This window comes from Trichoplusia ni, chromosome 3 (genome assembly GCF_003590095.1).
Source record: "Trichoplusia ni isolate ovarian cell line Hi5 chromosome 3, tn1, whole genome shotgun sequence".
NCBI classification, from domain to species: Eukaryota; Metazoa; Arthropoda; class Insecta; order Lepidoptera; family Noctuidae; genus Trichoplusia; species Trichoplusia ni.
The window spans coordinates 5,609,585-5,628,969 of NC_039480.1; the positions used below are offsets into that span (position 1 = coordinate 5,609,585).

Consider the following 19,385-nt stretch of genomic DNA (forward strand, 5'->3'; position numbering starts at 1 on the left):
ATAATAATACTTGTTTTATATTATGTATATCTAGTTATATTTCAACAACAGCCGATATCGTTACAAGACACAGTAAAATGTGAAACAAAAACGGTATTCGCATCTATAATGATCCATGCATCATTTGCTATAACTATACTCTCGTATATGCGTGTGATCATATAAATTTAGTTTGATTTTTTGTTGCATCAAGTGCTTTGCAAAGTTGTACTATTTTTTTCTAGATTTTTTAACTATGTAGTTTATTCTTAAATTGCTAAACCGTATTAGGATTGTTTAGGTTCTTGATTTCTGGCTTATATTGTCAAGATGTAAAAGATGACGATTTGTGAGTTCGTGGTTTGTGAGTTTGTAGGTATTAATCTCAGAAACTACTGAACTGATTTTTCGGAAATTCTTTTACCAATTCAAAGGCACGTTATTAATAATATCCAGTCAATTATAATTACCAGTCAAACGAAGGGGTATCGTGTTGTCTGTAACTGGGTTGAGGAGGTCAGATAGGTAGTCGCTCCTTGTGAAACTCTGGTACTTAGTTGAATCAGTATAGACCGGAACCCGACCCCAATACAGTTGGGAGGCTAGAACGCTAATAAAGGCTAGGACGATGATGATATAAATATTTTGTTAGTTGCGGCAATAGAAATAATTCATCGGTAAAAATATCGTATACAGCCGTGACAGGCGACAGACAGCGAAACCACAGTCATTGTCTTTAAATAGTTATAATGATACATAGCCAAAAGACTGATACCCAAATGCGAGAAATAAAAATTTTTTTTCCTCAACTTTCGATAAATAGGACATTAAAAACGCTCAAATTTTCTTCAAGATCAGATAATTAACTAGCTTTTTAAATATATTCGTTTTATATGCAAATGTTTTAGTTTTTTTGTTAACTTTATAATGAAGCTATTAATTCGTACATCGTTATATTTGCTTTGAATAAAATTAACATGTATTACAAGATTTTGTAAATGGTCTTTTTTTATTACATTTTTCTCACTTTTTACGCTTTTTTAATGGTTGTAGTTAAAGTTATTATATTTTTGTTTGTCAGTATAAGTGTAAGTTAATCTGATAGCCATTTTTAAATAATTTTTGGTTTATTTTCTGAAGACATTGGGTAGGTATTCGTTACGTTTTGATTTGGTCTAAGCTAGTTCTCTGTATGAGAGGCCTGCAGAGGGACAGTTACAGGGTGATGTTATTAACAGCTTCGGTAATGGCGCCCCACCGTGGGGCAGCTCACAAGCGTGGTGATCAATGCTCGTTCTCTGTATGAGAGGCCTGCAGTGGGACAGTTACAGTTAAAAATTTCAATGTCAGTTAAGTGTTCCTGTAACTCGACAATATTCTGCATACTAGGTTTAACTATGCTTTTATAACTATAACGTTAATTTAACAGTTAAACTCTCGCTTTTAGTACTTAACTTAGTTATTTTGAACTAGTTTTCTAACTTGGTTTCCCCGTTCGGCGCGAACAGTTAAATACTCTTGACCGAAATTTTGGATCTGTATTTTAAAGATATAACGAAATAAGAAAATCAAAATGGCGGTGATATGTCAAATAAAAGTATATTTTTTGGTTATTTAAAATCATAGCTAGATTTAAATACGTTTTTTACTGATAACCGGATTTTTTTAATATATTCCGTTATTATTAATTTCTAGAGAAACCTGTACTTACTCCTATGTTAACAAGTTAAAACTATTGTTTGTTTGAATGTGCTAACCTCTGAAACGAAACGTCACATTTGAAAAAAAATAGTTTAATTTAATAGTTCCTCATACGTACTTCAACTTAAAATGACTTGGTTTAAGAGAAAAAGTATGTGAAACGGAACAACACAACTAACTAATAATATAAAACAAAAAAAAAACTAACACCTCAAAATGAATATTCATTTTCGAATTATCACTGTCAATAAGAATTAAAAAATGATTAAAAAATATAATTACAGAATAACTGTCTATGCTCGGTAGCTATCAATCATGGCGTTTGAAGAAAGAACGGTTGTGTCATTCGTTATTCGAATACGACTTTCGATTTTTGAAATTACGATTCGCACGGTTTGTGAAAATTGTGTTCTTTATTTGAATGCCTTGTTATTTGTTGACCGTTGGTTTTTATTTTAGTGTTGTGCTTATTTTAGGTGTGGTTAATGGTAATGATTTTATTTTAATTTTTTTTAATGGAAGTTATTCTCATTTTCTTTGTGTTCAAATATAAGTTTATTATTATTTTTAACATATATTAAACTTTACCTTAACTTAGAATAGTTATCTTAGATATAGATAACATTTCCAATTAAATTCTAATTAATAGTAATCTCATTTTCAACAATGAAAAGTATTTATTTCAGCTGAAATTATGAACTCTAAATTAAAACCCCCGAAAACATTCATAAATCGAATTTAAAATTCAAACTAACATTCTAGATTCAAAAAAATGTCGTTAGTCAAACGTTCTAAATTCGAACAGTACTCGAATGTAAGACGTACGAAAGTATGTGTAAAAGCTTTCTGGCTCACCGTTAGAAAATGACTGGCCAGTCGGCCGCGCGATCCGCCGATTTCACACCAGCGTATTAGACGCTTAGCTTTCTAGGGGTCCGTAAGCATAAATAGGATTTTTGTTAAGAATATTTGTAAGAAAAAAATGAGTAGATTTTGGAAAAGGCTACCTACGCGCGATGCTGGTTTCTCTGGGGTTGAATTTAATGAATTGTTTTTCGTAAATGGCATTTACTATATAAAATGAAATCAGCGTACATTATCATTTATATTTAGTTTGTTAATTATATTTTATTCTACTTATTATTTAACAATAAAAAAACTAAAATTACTCATCTAAACAGACAGACATTCATTCCCCATAACATTTTGTGAAATATAAAAAAATGGCTACAAAAAACACAATTTACATAATAAAAGTATCTAAAGTTTTATTACAAACATATATCTTACTAAACAAAAAAAATCCCAACAAAATATTTATACGGAACGCCAGAGATCTATCACAAACGCTTCAATATTTTAGCAACGGCAGTCGGCATACAACACGCGCAGTAAGTCCCGCGCACCGCCGCGCAACGCGCGCCTGATGCGACCGCCATCTTAAATTAACTGTCAAAAATGACGTCACAGGAATAAACATGTGATTCCTTCGTACCTGATTTTTTTTTAAACTTGTGCAATACACCACTTATGTGGACAGTCTGATTATAAGTGCAATATTTATTTTTTAATTTAGTGTAATATTTTTTTTAAGTGTAGTTTTTTTTTAAGTTTACGTTTAAAATTTGGAAAATGGATGTGTTTGAATATCAGGTTTGTTTTTTTTTTTATTACCGAAGGTTTTTATTTTGTTTTTGTTTATAATGATAGTAACTTAGTAAATTGAGCCTTGAAATTTTTTGTTTATTTAATTTGAAAATTAAACTTTTTATAAAGTTATAATTTACTTGTAATAACTATTAACCTTATTACCGCATATTGAAATGTATTAGTTTTAAGTTGCCGTCATCTCATATTGTCCATATAAAATTAAATTCAAAGGAACGACGGACAGACACATAAATTTTCTTATAGTTGATTGCGTTAATTTTAATTATATTAAGAATAATTAAATTTTACGCGCACCAGTAATATCACATTAATACGCCATAATTATATATGTGTAGAATTATTCCATAGACAAGCAAGGTTTTAACTTCCGGAGCATAGACAATTACCTCTATCCTTTAGACTTTTTATTATTATATTTCCTTTTTATATATCTTTTCTCAGATATATCTTACCTTTTCTTCTGCCTGAAGTTTTTAGAAAATGATAATTACTCTGTAATTCGCACATGAATTTGAAAAGACATTGGCGCGTGGATTCGAACCTGCGCTCTATGTCTTGGGAATCCAACGGTCATTACCACTAGGATATAACTACTAAATCCTCAGTAGAATAGACTTTTAATTTATGAAATCCTACTAATATTACAAACGCGTAAGTTTGTATGTATGTTTGTTCCTCTTTCACGCAAAAACCACTGAACGGATTTAGACGAAACTTGGTACACAGATAGTTCATATTGTCCCGTTAATTTTTGTCTCGATCTTATGCTCTTGTGGAATCATTTTCAAATTATAGCGGGCGGGTCCGCGGTCAACAACTAGTTCAACGAAAACTGGTATTATATCGAAAGGATTAACAAACAAACATATAATTGCTTATAATACCAGCCGTACGTAAAAAAATCTGCTATTATCAACTTAATAGAATTATACGTTGGCCGGGAATCGAACCTCTGACCTTGGTCTGACCGTGTCAAACCATTGTTGAGCTCTAATGGTATATTTGGAACCAAACTTCCGGTTCTCTTCAATAGCTGTCAAAAATAAGGAAAAAAAATCAAATTGAACCATAGATTTTGTGTTTGGTGGGAACTTTGACAAATTGGTTAAATGTTAAACTTAACGTGTACTTAAAATGAAATAGGGATATTAAATTTTAACTAGAAGGTTAAGAATGCTTGTCCTGAGTCTGGGTGTCTTTGTGCATGTGAATTGAATGTTTGTGAAACCACCCGCGATATAAGGATTAAATTCTTAAATGCGGAATTAGTTTAAAAATGTGGATCTTTCATAAAAGTTTACAAAAATGGACAACTCACCGTCCTAGCCTTGTCGTAACTATATTAATGTCGGCTTCCAGTCTAACCGAATGCAGCTAAGTATCAGTGTTTTACAAGGAGTGCGTATCTGACCTCCTCAACCCAGTTACCTGGACAACACGATACCCCTTAGTTAGACTGGTTGTCAGACTTTCTAGCTTCTGACTACCTGTAACGACTCACCACCAACGGGACCCACAATTTACCGTGCCTTCTGAAACACGGAGGAACTTGTTGCGTCATAGATGGTCACCCATCTACGGACCGACCGTATCGAGCGTAGCTTAACCTGTCAGTTCTTACATATTTCTGGTCTTACAAACATACAGTATCATTCAGATTGCTATGACCTTCTCCGTTTCAAGGTGTCACAAAATTATACACACGGCGAGCGCCATAGACTTGTAATTTTCAACACGCGACCGTGTACAAGACTTATTAGACACGTTTCTTGTGCCCAACGACGTCATAACTAAGATTCCACTGTTCTGTTTTTCATTAACCGACTTTGAAGGAAGGGTTGTGTTGTTCTGGCTGATTTTGGGGCTTTCCAAACTTCGACACGTCGCGCTCAGTGGGTTTGGCGTTGTGACCTCAACCACTCGGCTATCCGTGCAGTCAACGTGAACTTAAAGTACCGGCTAAAATCAGGATGCCATTTAACTGCCACTTAATAGGGTGTTACAACTATGTTCTTTTAGTTAAACCTGAATTAAAATTAACACCTATATGATAGTCACTCCTTGTAACACACTAGTACTTAGCTGAATCCGGTTAGACTGTAAGCCGACCCCAAAATAGTTGGGAGAAGGCTAGGACGATGATGACGATGTAACAATATTCTTTCAAGGTTAGAAATTTTTCTCTATTCTAATCTCAAATCGGGGAGTGCTTCAAATTGAGTAGCAAAAATCCAACCGGAACGACGAACAAACAAGAAAAGTGAGTGTATAAGAACGTGGGGAAAATGGAAGGAAAAATGAATAGACCTTGGCCTTTAGGCAGTGGGACGGTAACGGCAAAACTAGAAGATTTTTTTTCATAATAAATATCGTGAGACTGATTCATTATTAAATGATGTAACGGTTTACTCACGCGTATTTATCGCGATCGCCCGACTAGTTTCGGACCCAACCGGAGTCCTTAATCATGAGCTGACGCGGCGGGTTCGACTCGCGATCCCGCCGCGTTTTAATAAAGAAGAAAATCTATTCTTGATAAAAATAAGTTTAATCTAAACAGTTAGTGTACATCATTAGTATAGTTAAAAGTTAACGGTGTTAATATTGGTAGTTGCCGTTACAGATATCAAAGTCAAGTAGTTAAACTTATACAGAAAGTTAACGAGTTAAAAATGACAGTTAAGTAAAAAGACTATTGAAGATTAAAAATCCGGTCAAGTGGTATTCGCACCTGCGACATAGCGGGTTCCGCGCAAGTAGATTAAGGTAACCAAATTGGTTGGGTGACAAATGAGTTTATGCGTAACTAGTGTTGAATGTTTGTCAAATTATTTTATCAAGCAAATTTATAACTATAATAACCGTTGCTTTACGTATTAGTAGTTCCTGAGATTAGCGCGTTCAAAAAAACAAACAAACTCTTCAGCTTTATATATTAGTATAGATTTCTACCCTGTTGTTCAGAAACTCTTATGTTTTCTTCAAAATAACGACTCCCGCAGAACGATATTTAATCCTTGTATCGCGGAGGCTTCTACAAACATTCAAGTCACATGCACAAAGACACCCAGACTCAGGACAAGCATTCGTGGATTACACAAACGCTTGTCCTACGCATGGATCGAATCAACACCTCACGCAGAACACTTTAGCCATAGTTCAATTTAAAAAGAAACTGTAACATTTTCGTCATCTAATATTGAATTCAAATAAGAATTGTTTAATTAAGCTACCGAAGTGTGCTGTCAACATGACTCGCTCTATTCTATTGACTTGACAAGAGTATGGACAATATTGACATAAGTCTACGATTTCCACTGGGTTTCTTTAAAAACGGTGCTTTTCTGGTTTCTAGTCTAATTTCTTTAAGTTGGTCGTTAGAAACTAGAGATGAGTTGTTCTGTATGTATTTAAAAGAGTGTTTTTATATTACAGTTAATAATATGAGTTTGAAAAAAAACGACTCTAGCATTAATAAATTTAATACTTGTGTCCTAGGAGGTTTGACGAATATTCAAGTCGCATGCACAAAGACACACAGACTCAGGACAAGCAGTCGTGAAATTTTACATCTGAAAATTTTCAAATTCTATGTTATTTACCTTAGCTTATAAAACTAAAGTATGAAATATAGACATTTCCTTTTAAATTACTAAACCCCTGAACCTTATAATTACTTAAAAAAAGGGAAAAAGCCATTCTCATGTCACAATATTATTATTACAAAGGATAACCGAAATTCATTCAGTCCGCCATCTTGTGAAAACACGATCATTGCCGAATAGATCCGAGGATCGCCGAAACAGTCGCCATCTTGTAATTAAGTTTTAAAACACAGTTTTTACAAACTTTAATTTTTTATTCTTGTATTAATTGGATCGTCAGACCCGCGCATGGATTATGGGTTTTTAACAATCGGTACGTTAAAATGTAATTAGTGGAAGTTACAAGTGTTCGTTAAATATAAAGTTTAGTAGACGGCCGCGGTTCTGTCTGTGCAGATTTTGGTCATCGCTGCAAGAAATAGTCTATGTGTAATTGCAGGGTATTAGGTGATTTTATGACAAATTTCATTAAAATAAAGTATTTATAATTACCTAAACGGAGCAAAACTCCTGAAAAAAAATGTCAGCCCATATAATAATGCCGGGAAAAATATCGTACAAAATATAATATGAAGCAAAAATTTTTATGTTTCATATCAAATGTCATCTTTGAACATTAAAATTGATAACAATTAGTTCCGCTACTTGTTACTAGATGGCGTTAGATATCGCGTGGCGATTTTTTGTTGAATAAGGAAAATGTTTGGCTGTTTCAACCTTGGATGTCGTATGTTGACCACAGCTATACAAAGTTCACTTATTTTAGTAGTCTATGTTATTATTTTTATAGCAATAGATAGCTATCGTTCTTGTACAGAGCTTGGTCTTATATTAAATATTGCTCTAATATATGGCTTATGGCTTCCTCATGATATTTACAACTAAAGACCAATAAAACAATGAAATAATTAAAACCTCAGAAAGGACTTGAACTTGCGACTCCTAACTAAACGAGCCTTTCGCTTTAACAACTAAGATACCGAGGTAACTGACCAAGAATTTGAATTTGTTCATTGCATCGTAAAATGTTTTATTCCTCACGATGTATTACCTAACTGTATTCAGCAGATAAAAAATAAATTCGAAAAGATTTAGGTTCGTGCCGGGTTCGAACCTCCAACCTTTCTTCGGTATGATTCAGCAGGCTTTTTGTTCAGTCTACCGTATATGTACCGTATAATATATCAGCATACTCCCATACTAGATCACCAAAAAACCGTCAAATCCAAGGAAACACGAAAATCCGTTAAAATCAAGTCGGAACACACATCAACCCGTTATGTTGACAGCTTAAATATTGACATTGAAAGTCGCCATATTTGTTCATGAGATTTCGCGCCAAACACACTGTTTGTCTACGGATTTTATTTGAACATGTGTTGATTGGGTAATGTTGAGTGATTACCCCTTTTTTCGGTCGGAAAAAAATTAAATGACTCTCGTATTAAATCCCGTTTTGGGTTAAGCGAAAAGGGAGTGTTCGACTTCCAGTGACAAAAACCCACCCATGATTCTTGTTTCGAACTTTGTGAACCGAGGTTGCGTTGACCCTTTAGAATGGTCTCGCTGGGCCGGCAGAAAATTGTTGGTCCTTAAAATACTAGTCAAGTCTGAAAAGTTCCTTTTAACTTTTTGATAGAACATAATATTTAACGATAATATGTCGCTGAAATATCCTGGTTTCGAGTTTCGATCGCCGCCTAGGACAAGCATTTGTGTGATCCACGAATGCTTGTTCTGAGTCTGGGTGTCTTTGTGCATGTGACTTGAATGTTTGTGAACCCCCCACGATACAAAAAAAGGACGGCCGTTAAAAATTAAAATGGCTCCTCAAGTATTCAAGTATTTTGTCATCTTAGGCCCGATTTTTCAATCGTCAGATAACTTTTATCTGAGGAATAAATATGGCCGTTTGACATATTTTCTATACAAAAGCTGTCTAAACGTCAAACATATTCATCGAATAAAAGTAATCTGGCGATTGAAAAATCGGCCCTTAGTTGATTATAAAGATTACCAACATTTACGGAATTGTAAAAATAACGCTTCCTGTGTTTGCACGCTTAGTGTGTTTTGGACGGTTTATGGCCGTATGTTGTTCCATAGGTTTTATAAGCGTTGACATTAGCTGTCACATTACTAGGTAAATTTCGTTCTTGTATTTACAAAAACAAATTGCTGGATGATTTGATAGATGACAGATGCGTTTTTTTTTCTTTGTTGTAATATCTCCTTTTTATTTTAGTTTTTTAATTCTTTATTTTCTGTTGAATTTTTAAGTACGTCATTTTATATGAAGTTACCGAAACTCCTAGGTTACTTGTAACCGAGAGCAAGAGGAGGAAGATTTAGAGTGCACGGATAGCCGAGTGGTTATTGTCACCACACCTGTGCGCGACGTATCGCGAGTTCGATCCCCGCGTAGGACAAGCGTTTGTGTGATCCACGAATGCTTGTCCTGAGTCTGGGTGTCTTTGTGCGTGTGAATTGTATGTTTGTAAAACCCCCGCGACACAAGGATTAAATTCCTTACTGCGGGACTCGTATTAATTAAAACAAAACAATAATGTTTTTGCAAAAAAACAAGCGAATCCGCGGAAAAAGTAATTTAATTTACTAATTTATTTACATGAGTATTAATCATTTTATCTTATAATACATAACATAACAAACATCATAATGATAAGGATGCGATCTGTTTAAGTTTTTTCTGTATTTTTAATAACTTTGGACCCAAAATAGTTTTTGGACTTTGAACGTTGCGATTACTTTAAAATTTTGATTGGTCATTTATTTATCTATGTTACATCATTAGGCTTTATGATTAAATGTAATCTTATAGTCTACATCAAGTATTAAATAATGAAAAAAAAAATCTTTTTTTTGTACGCTTCAATATAGAAAAACATTAGATACAGTAAAAAAATATAGTATAATCTAACAAATACCTTTAGAAACGATACCTAGATTATTATTTATGTTATTAATAATACTTTAAACACCTAAAAACATAGTACAAACAATAGTTTATTACTACGAAAGGTCAGTAGCAACGCCATCTATGGAGTAAAAGTGAAACTACTTTCCCTGGTGGCAAGTAGCGGAACTATTTTAATCATACGACGTGACCTTGTCGCGGCGTACATTTAACATATTTTTATTCAATATCTAAACTTGTACTGAGAGTTGTTTATTTGCTCAGTTTTTGTTCTATTTACGTTTTCGATCATTATTTTGATTAATGATTCAAAATAAACTCAGTTCTTTGTGAGTTTTACGCAAGTGTAAAATCCAGTATGTCATGGTTTATTATTCATGATACCTATATAAGATTAATTATAAACACCTGAAAAACAATTTATTTCTAAGTCTGAAGAAAAAAAAAATTCTAGATTGTATATGACAATACAATATAGGTACGACATAATATTTTCGTTCTATATTTCGACTATATATTTTTTAAATGTTTGCTGCTTCAGATCTTCGGACTCGATGGCTTTGTTGATAACTTTTTCACAGAGATTCCTTAGAAATGAATACAAATAACGAATTGCATTTTAATTTAACTAATAAACGGTTTCTTCCACAGTCGTTAATGCGTTCGATGTCAGTGGAGCAACGCTGGCAGGACCTGGCCTCGCTGCTGACCATCCCGCCGCCGCCCCCCCCTGACCAGTACCAGCACTACCACCACCACCACCAGCACCACAACATCACGTGAGTATCACCACCACAAAAAAACATGGCATGACAGAAAGCTCCAGAATTAAAAAACAAAATCATCATAGGCCTAGCCTTTTCCCAACTATGTTGAGGTCGGCTCCCAGTCTGACCGGATTCAGCTAAGTACCAGTGTTTTACAAGGAGCGACTGCCTATCTGACCTCCTCAACCCAGTTACCTGGGCAACACGATACCCCTTGGTTAGACTGGTTGTCAGTCTTACGAGCTTCTGACTACTTGTAACGATTATCAAAGATGTAGGAATAACAGCCGGGACCCACAACTTAACGTGCCTTCCGATACACGGAGGAAATCGTAATGATAAAATGGTCACTCATCTATAGACCACCCGCGTCAAGCGTGGCTTAAATCTGTGATCGATTCACTTTATATAAAAAGAAACAAATAGACCGTTTTCCAGACATAAAACGTTATAGTGGTGACTCTAGTTGCGCGGTTCCAAAGTGTCATTCTCATGGAGAAGAACCGGCAGAAAACTATATAAGTTACTCTGTTAAGGATCAAATGGTTTGCCTAAATTTGAGAAAGTTTGGTGTGGAGCTCGCAACCCTTCATTATGTTCTCAAAAAATTACATATTAAAACAGTTGCTGGAATTTAGACCTGCAACTATGTGAATAATAATTCAATCTTTGAAACCCTAGTTCACATAAATACTTAGACCTTTGTTTAGACCTAGCTACCGCATTAGGCTAAGTAACCTGTAATGGTAGATTAGTGTGATAAATTAAATAAATAAATTAAATTAAATTAATATTTAACGTAGCTTATTGCGGGTTGGCAATTTCATATTCCAATATTCAGTATCCAGGTTTCCCCAAGACGTTTTCTTTCACCATCTATCAGTAATATCTTACAAAAAAAAAATGAAAAATACATATAAATACATAAAACAACGACTTCCATTGGGATCGAACCCACATCTCGTGTATTCAAATCCATGCGTACAACCGCAAGGCCACCACGACCTATTCTTAATATAAATATTTATTTTATATTTCAGTGGTCACGGTGCGGCTGGGGGCTATGCGCCGAACTACCACGCTCATGCCCCTATACCGCCTGTTCCCGAGAAACACCCCGAGTCATACGGTAAGACATGTTTTCAAAAGCTTTCAATTATTAACTAGCTGTTGCCCGCGACTCCGTCCTGTCGACTTCAGTTTATAATGCACGATGGCTCTTATTAGTTTAAATAAACAATATTTGTGACAAATTTCAATCCCAAAAAAAAGTTTCTAAAAATCTTTTTTGCCCTCATCACCCCGAAAACTTAAAGTTTTTAAAATTATGGCTATCATATATTATGGAATAAACAACAAAAATAAAATAGGTTTATTTTGTGCTTGACAATATTCTTATTTAAAAATAAAAGACTTTAAAATCAACTCATGAAAATAACACTAGATACTACTTAAGATAAAAGTACCATAAGAGCAGAAAAAATATCATTACCCTGGCACTTTATAATACACTTTTACATAATAGATTAGTATCATAACCGCTCGCACCAAGAGTGACATCTATAAGTATATTAATGAATGTTGTTTTGCACAGGTGGCGCCGCCGCTCCGCTAGATGGCGCTTATAAGGTGGAAGCGGCGCAGCACCCCCAACAACATGACCCGCTCTACTATCAAGTAAATATAATTATAAATAGTCTTTAAAAACAATAAATGACCTCAGAAATACCACCAAGCGCAGCGTGGGACGGCCACCTGCCAGATGGACCGACGACCTGGTGAAAGTCACTGGGTCTCGATGGATGCAAATGGCAATGAACCGGTCGCGCTGGAGAACGTATGCAGAGGCCTATGTCCAGCAGTGGACAGCTATAGGCTGAGATAATGATAATGATGACCTCAGAAATTGACTACACGGATAGCAGAGTGGTTGAGGTCACCACGCCAAACCCACTGAGCGCGACGTTGATTCGATCCCCGCGTAGGACAAGCGAATGTTTGTCCTGAGTCTGGGTGTCTTTTTGCATGTGACTTGATATTTGTGAAACCCAAGACACAAAGATTAAATACCTTTGTGTAAGAATCGTTTTTCCCACGTTTTTATAAACTCACTTTCTTGTTTGTTTGTCGTTCCGGTTGGATGCAATTCAATTTTGAGGCACTTCCCGAAAAGCAGGCTGAAATTGTAGGGTAGCTTCAAACCCGATGACAATGCAATTTACAATTATGAAAACGTTTGGACCGATTTTGATAAAATTTCAATGGAGTGACATATAAAAACGTGGATTTTTAGATTTTAAAAACTTCACACTCCGAATCAGCATACGTTTTCGTTTCAAGACAATATATTTATCTGAATCATTCTAGAACACTTACAATCATAATTAAAATACCATCTGTCCTAAATGTTTGTGATGACGAATGATAAAAAGACGTATTATATTATCTATCATTAAATAAACTTGAAATTAATTTGACACGTAGTTTTCGCTTTGTCAGAAAACGTGATATGAAAAGACAATAAAATTTTACATCATGATTTGCTGAAAAACACGTGGAAGTATTGACAGTCGTTGCAGATAGTCAGAATCTTGAAAGTGACAACCAGTCTGATTAAGGGGTATCTTATTGCCCAGGTAACTGGGTTGAGGAGGTCAGATAGGCAGTCGCTCCTTGTACAACACTGGTACTTAGCTGAATCCGGTTAGACTGGAAGCTGACCCCAACATAGTTGGGAAAAGGTTAGGCCAATGATGAATGATGAGACAAAATGTACCGGATACCTACACGATATTCTCTTTCACCGTTTTCAGACTTAGCTGCGTAGATTCGAACTTCATACCTCTGAAGCTAGCCTTCCAAAATACCACTAAGCTACTTTTAATTCCCTATTTTTTTTTAATAATAACTATCGTGAGACTGATTCATTATTAAATGATGTAACGGTTTACTCACGCGTATTTATCGAGGTAGCCCGACTAGTTTCGGACTCGAAGTTCGACTCTGGGTCTGAGTCCGAGTCTGCTCATGATTAAGGACTCCGGTTGGGTCCGAAACTAGTCGAGATACCCCGATAAATACGCGTGAGTAAACTGTTACATCATTTAATAATCCCCTATTTATTAATTTCTTTTTCTCTTTACAGAATTCCACAACAGAAATGACAGGTCCGACAAACCAAGATGGCTTCTTACAATCGATTTTAAACGACGAAGATTTGCAACTCATGGATATGGCGATGAACGAAGGTTAGTCTTTATATAATACTAGCTGTTGCCCGCGACTTCGTCCCCGTGATTAGAAGATATAAGTTATGATTTATACCTGCCCTGTTTTATCCACATTTTCCATTGTATCTTCGCTCCTACTAGTCGCAGCGTGGTGGTTTATAGCCTAAAGCCTTCCTCGATGAATGGTCTATCCAATACAAAAATATTTTTTCAATTTGGACCAGTAGTTTCTGAGATTAGCGCGTTCAAACAAACAACAAACAAACTCTTCAGCTTTATATATTGGTATAGAGTATAGATATATTAGTATAGATAAAAAAAAATTGCGTCCCTCTTTTTGCATTCGAAGTTAAAAATACAAGTCTACACTTAAAAGCTACGATGCCCTCAAAATGTACTGAAACCAGCCAACTCATTGCTCTCAACGTGGCGTTACGATAAACCAAATAAATTCCTGATAAAAATTGATATTGAGACATTAATACAATCGTATCAATTATAAATTTCATTACAAACGATTTTTTTTTTGGGACTTCGCAATGACAATACAAAAATAAATACTTATAAGGACTCGTTTGCCTAATTTGTGACAAAAACTGCTGAGTCGCATTTGTTTTGATAAGATTTGCCTATAGAATATATATACTAATGGTTGCCCGCGGTTTTCAATGTTTTTTTTTTTATTTTAGTACTGTATGGAAGTTTTTGTCGTGTCACAGTGTAGTTGGTTCTGTTGGCCTAGTGACCCTGACTGCTATATCGGAGGTCGTGGGTTCTATTTCCATCCAGGACAAATGTTTATGTGATGAGCACGATCATTTGTTCTGTGTCTGGATGTAATTTATCTATATTATGTATGTATTTAGAAATATATAATACAAGCCCTGCTTAGTTTGAGACTAGATGGCGTTGTGTGAAAGTTGTGACATGTATTATAGTTACCATATTTTTCCGAAACAGCTTGACCGATTTTTATGAATTTTTTTGTATGTTTTTTAGGTGTGAGAATCGGCTAATATTTCATGTTCATACCTATTAAGTGATAAGATTTTCCAAACATAACAATTTTTGTATGTCATATTTTTACTTCACCAGAAATTACCTAGTATAAATTAATAAAGAAAGTCTCTCGGCCGAGTGTATGTTTGTAAGTTCTACGGACTTAATGAGCTAAACAAATTTTGATAAAATTCGTTTTGGTGCTAGCTGAAGCCTTGCACGGAAGCTAGGTACTAAACCAAGATAGCCCGCTGCTCAAAAAATCAAAAGTCATTTATTCAAATTAAAATACTAAGTAGCACTTTTTGAAGGTCCTTTTGATTGGACAGCACCCATTTTCGCCCACCCTTCACCGTTTGCTAAGTGCTTCAAGGGGCACAAGCCTATTTCCAAATAAATATAAATGCGGACAACATCACATACATTGTTCTGAACCCAAAGTAAGTTGCTAAAGCACTTGTGTTATGGAATTCAGTAACAACGAAGGTATCACAAACACCCAGACCCGAGACGATGTAGGAATGTGAATTTTTACATTGACCCGACCGGGGATCGTAACCGGGACGTCAGAGCTAGCGACACCTTGACAAATAGAAAAGTATTGATCACCACGCTAGCTCACTGCAGGTTTCAGATTCCAATATTTGTAATCCAGGTTTCCTCACGATGTTTTCCTTCACCGTTTGTCAGTGGAAGGCTGATAAGAAAACGCGATAAAGAATGTAACACCTGTTACAGTCACCGTCTTATACCTAGTAACTCTAATCGCCAATTTATAATGATTGCTCTAATCACCGATCACCATATCCTGTATATAATCTAAGACATATATGTTTAAGATATAACGGAAATGTGGCCGTGTTTCGGAAGGCACGTTAAATTCTGACTCCCGGCTGTTATTCATACATCTTTGACAGTCGTTACAGGTAGTCAGAAGCTTGACAGTCTGATAACCAGTCTAACTAACTATCGTGTTGTCTGTAACTGGGTTGAGGAGGTCAGATAGGAAGTCGCTCCTTGTGAAACACTGGTACTTAGCTAAATCCGGTTAGACTGGAAGCCGACCCCAACATAGTTGGGGAAAAAGCTAGGATGTATCTAATACATGATATGTGTAAGTGAGATAGCACATGATAACATGTATTGGCGTTTCGCTTCCTCAATTGTACCATTCTTGCTTAAAGATGGCAGTCCTGTCTGTTATATTATACTCATAACCAAAGCCGTATTTTGTCTGTTGGTCTAGTGGCTAGTGACCCTGACTGCTATACCGGAGGTTGTGGGTTCAATTCCCACCTGAAACAAATGTTTGTGTGATGAACATGATCTTTTGTTCTGTATCTGGGTTTAATTTATCTATATTATGTATGTATTTAGAAATATATAAGTATTTTTATCAGTTGTCTAGTACACATTATACAAGTTTTGCTTAGTTTGACACTAGATGGCGTTGTGAAGTTGTGGAATATTATTATTATTATGCAGGTATCTTCCGTATCGAAACTAACATGTCCATTACAACTTCAGTTAGTAAAGCGAATCATCTAGTTGTAAGAAATCGTTCAATGGATGTTAAAAAACTTCGTTTAAGTATTAAAATTTGATAAGAGCTATCGCTTGTAAAATCTCTAAGCTTCAGATAGCGACTAAGGCGTTTTCAACATTGATTTTATCATAACAAGCTAATTTAAACTCTATACTAAAAGAAATAGAGATAATATTCCAGTATACAATATAGATAATCACTCAAAAGCAATTGAAACTCTACACCTTATGCAATAGAGATAATTTTTCGGCATAAAAGTTAAGTAAACGCAAAATAAGACTTTATGGCACTTACAATAGAGATTATTTTACAAGGGATTAGGGATTTAGGTAAATTTATGATAAGATTGCTTATGTATATATTATCATAACTGTACTTTGCCCCATGAGTGATGAAGAAAGATAGGTTTATTTACAATATTAGAGGAAAACTGTCAAAAAAATAAAAGTATCAAGTAAATTCTCAATACTAAGTTAAAAAAAAAACAGAGTCTAACTAAGGAATTAATCCTGGTGTCTTGGGTTTCACAAACATTCAAGTCACATGCACAAAGACACCCAGACTCAGGACAAGCATTCGTGGATCACACAAATGCTTGTCCTACGCGGGGATCGTACCAACACGTCGCGTTCAGTCGGTTCGGCGTGGTGACCTCAACCACTCTGCTATCCGGGCGTGATCGTAACTATAACCTTCTAAATCAAGTTTGCATAAATGACTAGTATTTAATTATCTTTATGAATCTGTTCTTAAAGTAATTTCAATTAAGTTATAAAGATTAGTTTAACATCATAAACTGACTTGACAGATGAATATATCATTGACAACTGGCATTAAACAACTTACTAATATTATAAAAGTGAAGTTTTGTACGTATAATCAAAATCAAAAGTTTTCTATTCAAGTACGCCTTTCTCCAGACACTTTCAAAATGAAACAATGATGACTAGTTGCCCGGTCCAAAACTGTCATTCTTACGGAGAAGAACCGGCAAGAAACTCCATAAGTTACTCTTTTCAAAATAAAATATTACAGTTTCAATATGCAATATTATTTATATTTGCAAAAGCAGCGTAAATTATCAAAACTAGTATCAAATATGGATGTATGGATGTCTCTTCCCTTTTCAAAAACCAGTTAACGTTAACGTGAACCAGTTATTTGAAGTCGGTTGTACGTTCCCCACGTTTTTATACACTCACTTTTCTTTTTTGTTTGTCGTTCCGGTTGGATTTTTGCAACTCAATTTCGAGACACTTCCCTATAATCTAGCAGGCTGACATTTTCAGGGTAGCTTCAAACCCGATGACAATGCAATTTACAAATATAAAAACGGCTGGCCCAATTTTGATAGAATTTGAAAGGAGTATTTAAAAACGTGGGTTCGTAGACTTTTTAAATCTACCATTTTTTTCTACAAACTGACATATCAGATATTGAAATAAAAAAATTCAATATGTGATATGTCAGTTTGTTGTCAACTTGTTTAAATCCAAAGTCGATTTCTAATAACATTGACCTTTGGACGGTTAACTGATTGCTGTTATCTGTTGCCAAATCAAGTGATAACGACTGTTATTGGTCGAACACAAAACTTACAGAAGTGTAAGAGAGTTTTGAAAAGTGATAAAATAATTTAAAGTTTAGTAGATTACTTGAAATTTAATTAGAATACTAGCTTATATACATCCCACTGCTGGGCAAAGCCCTCTTCCGGTATGGGGAAGGTTTTAAGAATCACCACGCTAGCTCACTGCGATCGATTTCAGATTCCAATATTTGTAACCCAGGTTTCCTCACGAAATTTTTCTTCACCGTTTGTCAAAAGTGTCTTAGAATAATTAAAAAAGTCGCTTTGGTAAGTCACCTGTGTCGGGATCGAACCCGTACCTCGTGAATACAAATCCATGCATACAACCGCAATGCCACCACGACACTTTGTAATGAATGAACGAAACGATGATTTATGTGTACCAAGGTATTCAATCAGCTGTTTTTTAAAATAACTAACACACTTAATCACGCCTTATCACACAAACATTTGACCTAAATGACGTAATAACATGAAAATTAGTTTAGTCTTAAGCAAATCTCCGACGGAACCACACGAAAATGGCCGGAGATATACGAATAGAAAGATCGAGCGCGAACATGCGTTCTAATTTTATACAATTTTATGTAAATAATAAGATTGTTCTGTTTAATTAATGATATTAATTGTCATGTAAGAGACATTCAGACTCTTTTGTATCATTTGACGTTAGAGGCTGTGCAGTGAACACGTTTGCTTCAGTTGTTTTTTTAATAGTGCTGTGAATATTTAATTCAATTTGAAGTTTTATCGGTTTTTGTTACTTTTTTTAAGACCACTGTGAAGAAGTTTGAATACTCAGTGACTGAAAGGAGGTTTTTAATAAAACGTTTACTAAATAATGTGTATAGTCGAAACACATTGACGTAACTCATAAAACAAACATGGGAATCTATTCTTACGTGTATCGTCTTTTTGTTATGAAAAACATTGCCGAGTGAAGTGTTATTGGACTTATAAAACTATCAGTGCCTGAACTTGTTTAAAAAAAAAAAGAAAAAAGTGACAGTTCTCTTTGCCGCCGTTTCTAATTTGACGTTTGTTTTTTTCGTATCTATATTTTGATATAGATTTGTGATCTTTTTGTGATAAAAGGAATACTCATGCCATTCTTTCGAAAAGATACAGTCAAGAGTCGAAAGGTGCATAAGGAATGCGGTTTTTGCATGTGCAAATACTGCCTAAGTTTAAGAAGACAGAAAACGAACTGCGAATCGTTGACAAAGGTGTCTACGGCAGTGCTTAAAAGATACAATTTTTGTTTGTGCTCATTCAAATACAGACTGTTTTTTGATCCCTGAGCATAATATTAGTTTAAGATAATATTATTATATAGTGCGTATTTGCACAAGGATATT

General features: G+C 34.9%; 1 protein-coding gene across 7 annotated transcripts in view; it reads left to right on the plus strand.

Annotated features, from left to right (window-relative positions):
• Window positions 1–19,385, plus strand: part of LOC113509041 (segmentation protein cap'n'collar-like) — a 155,392-nt gene that overhangs the window by 106,559 nt on the left and 29,448 nt on the right. For all 7 annotated transcript variants that reach the window (XM_026892304.1, XM_026892306.1, XM_026892300.1 and 4 more), the window contains exons 8-11: window positions 10,546–10,673; window positions 11,702–11,790; window positions 12,256–12,338; window positions 13,807–13,909. In XM_026892304.1, the coding sequence (XP_026748105.1) occupies window positions 10,546–10,673; window positions 11,702–11,790; window positions 12,256–12,338; window positions 13,807–13,909 (403 nt within the window). The remainder of the gene's footprint in view (window positions 1–10,545; window positions 10,674–11,701; window positions 11,791–12,255; window positions 12,339–13,806; window positions 13,910–19,385) is intronic.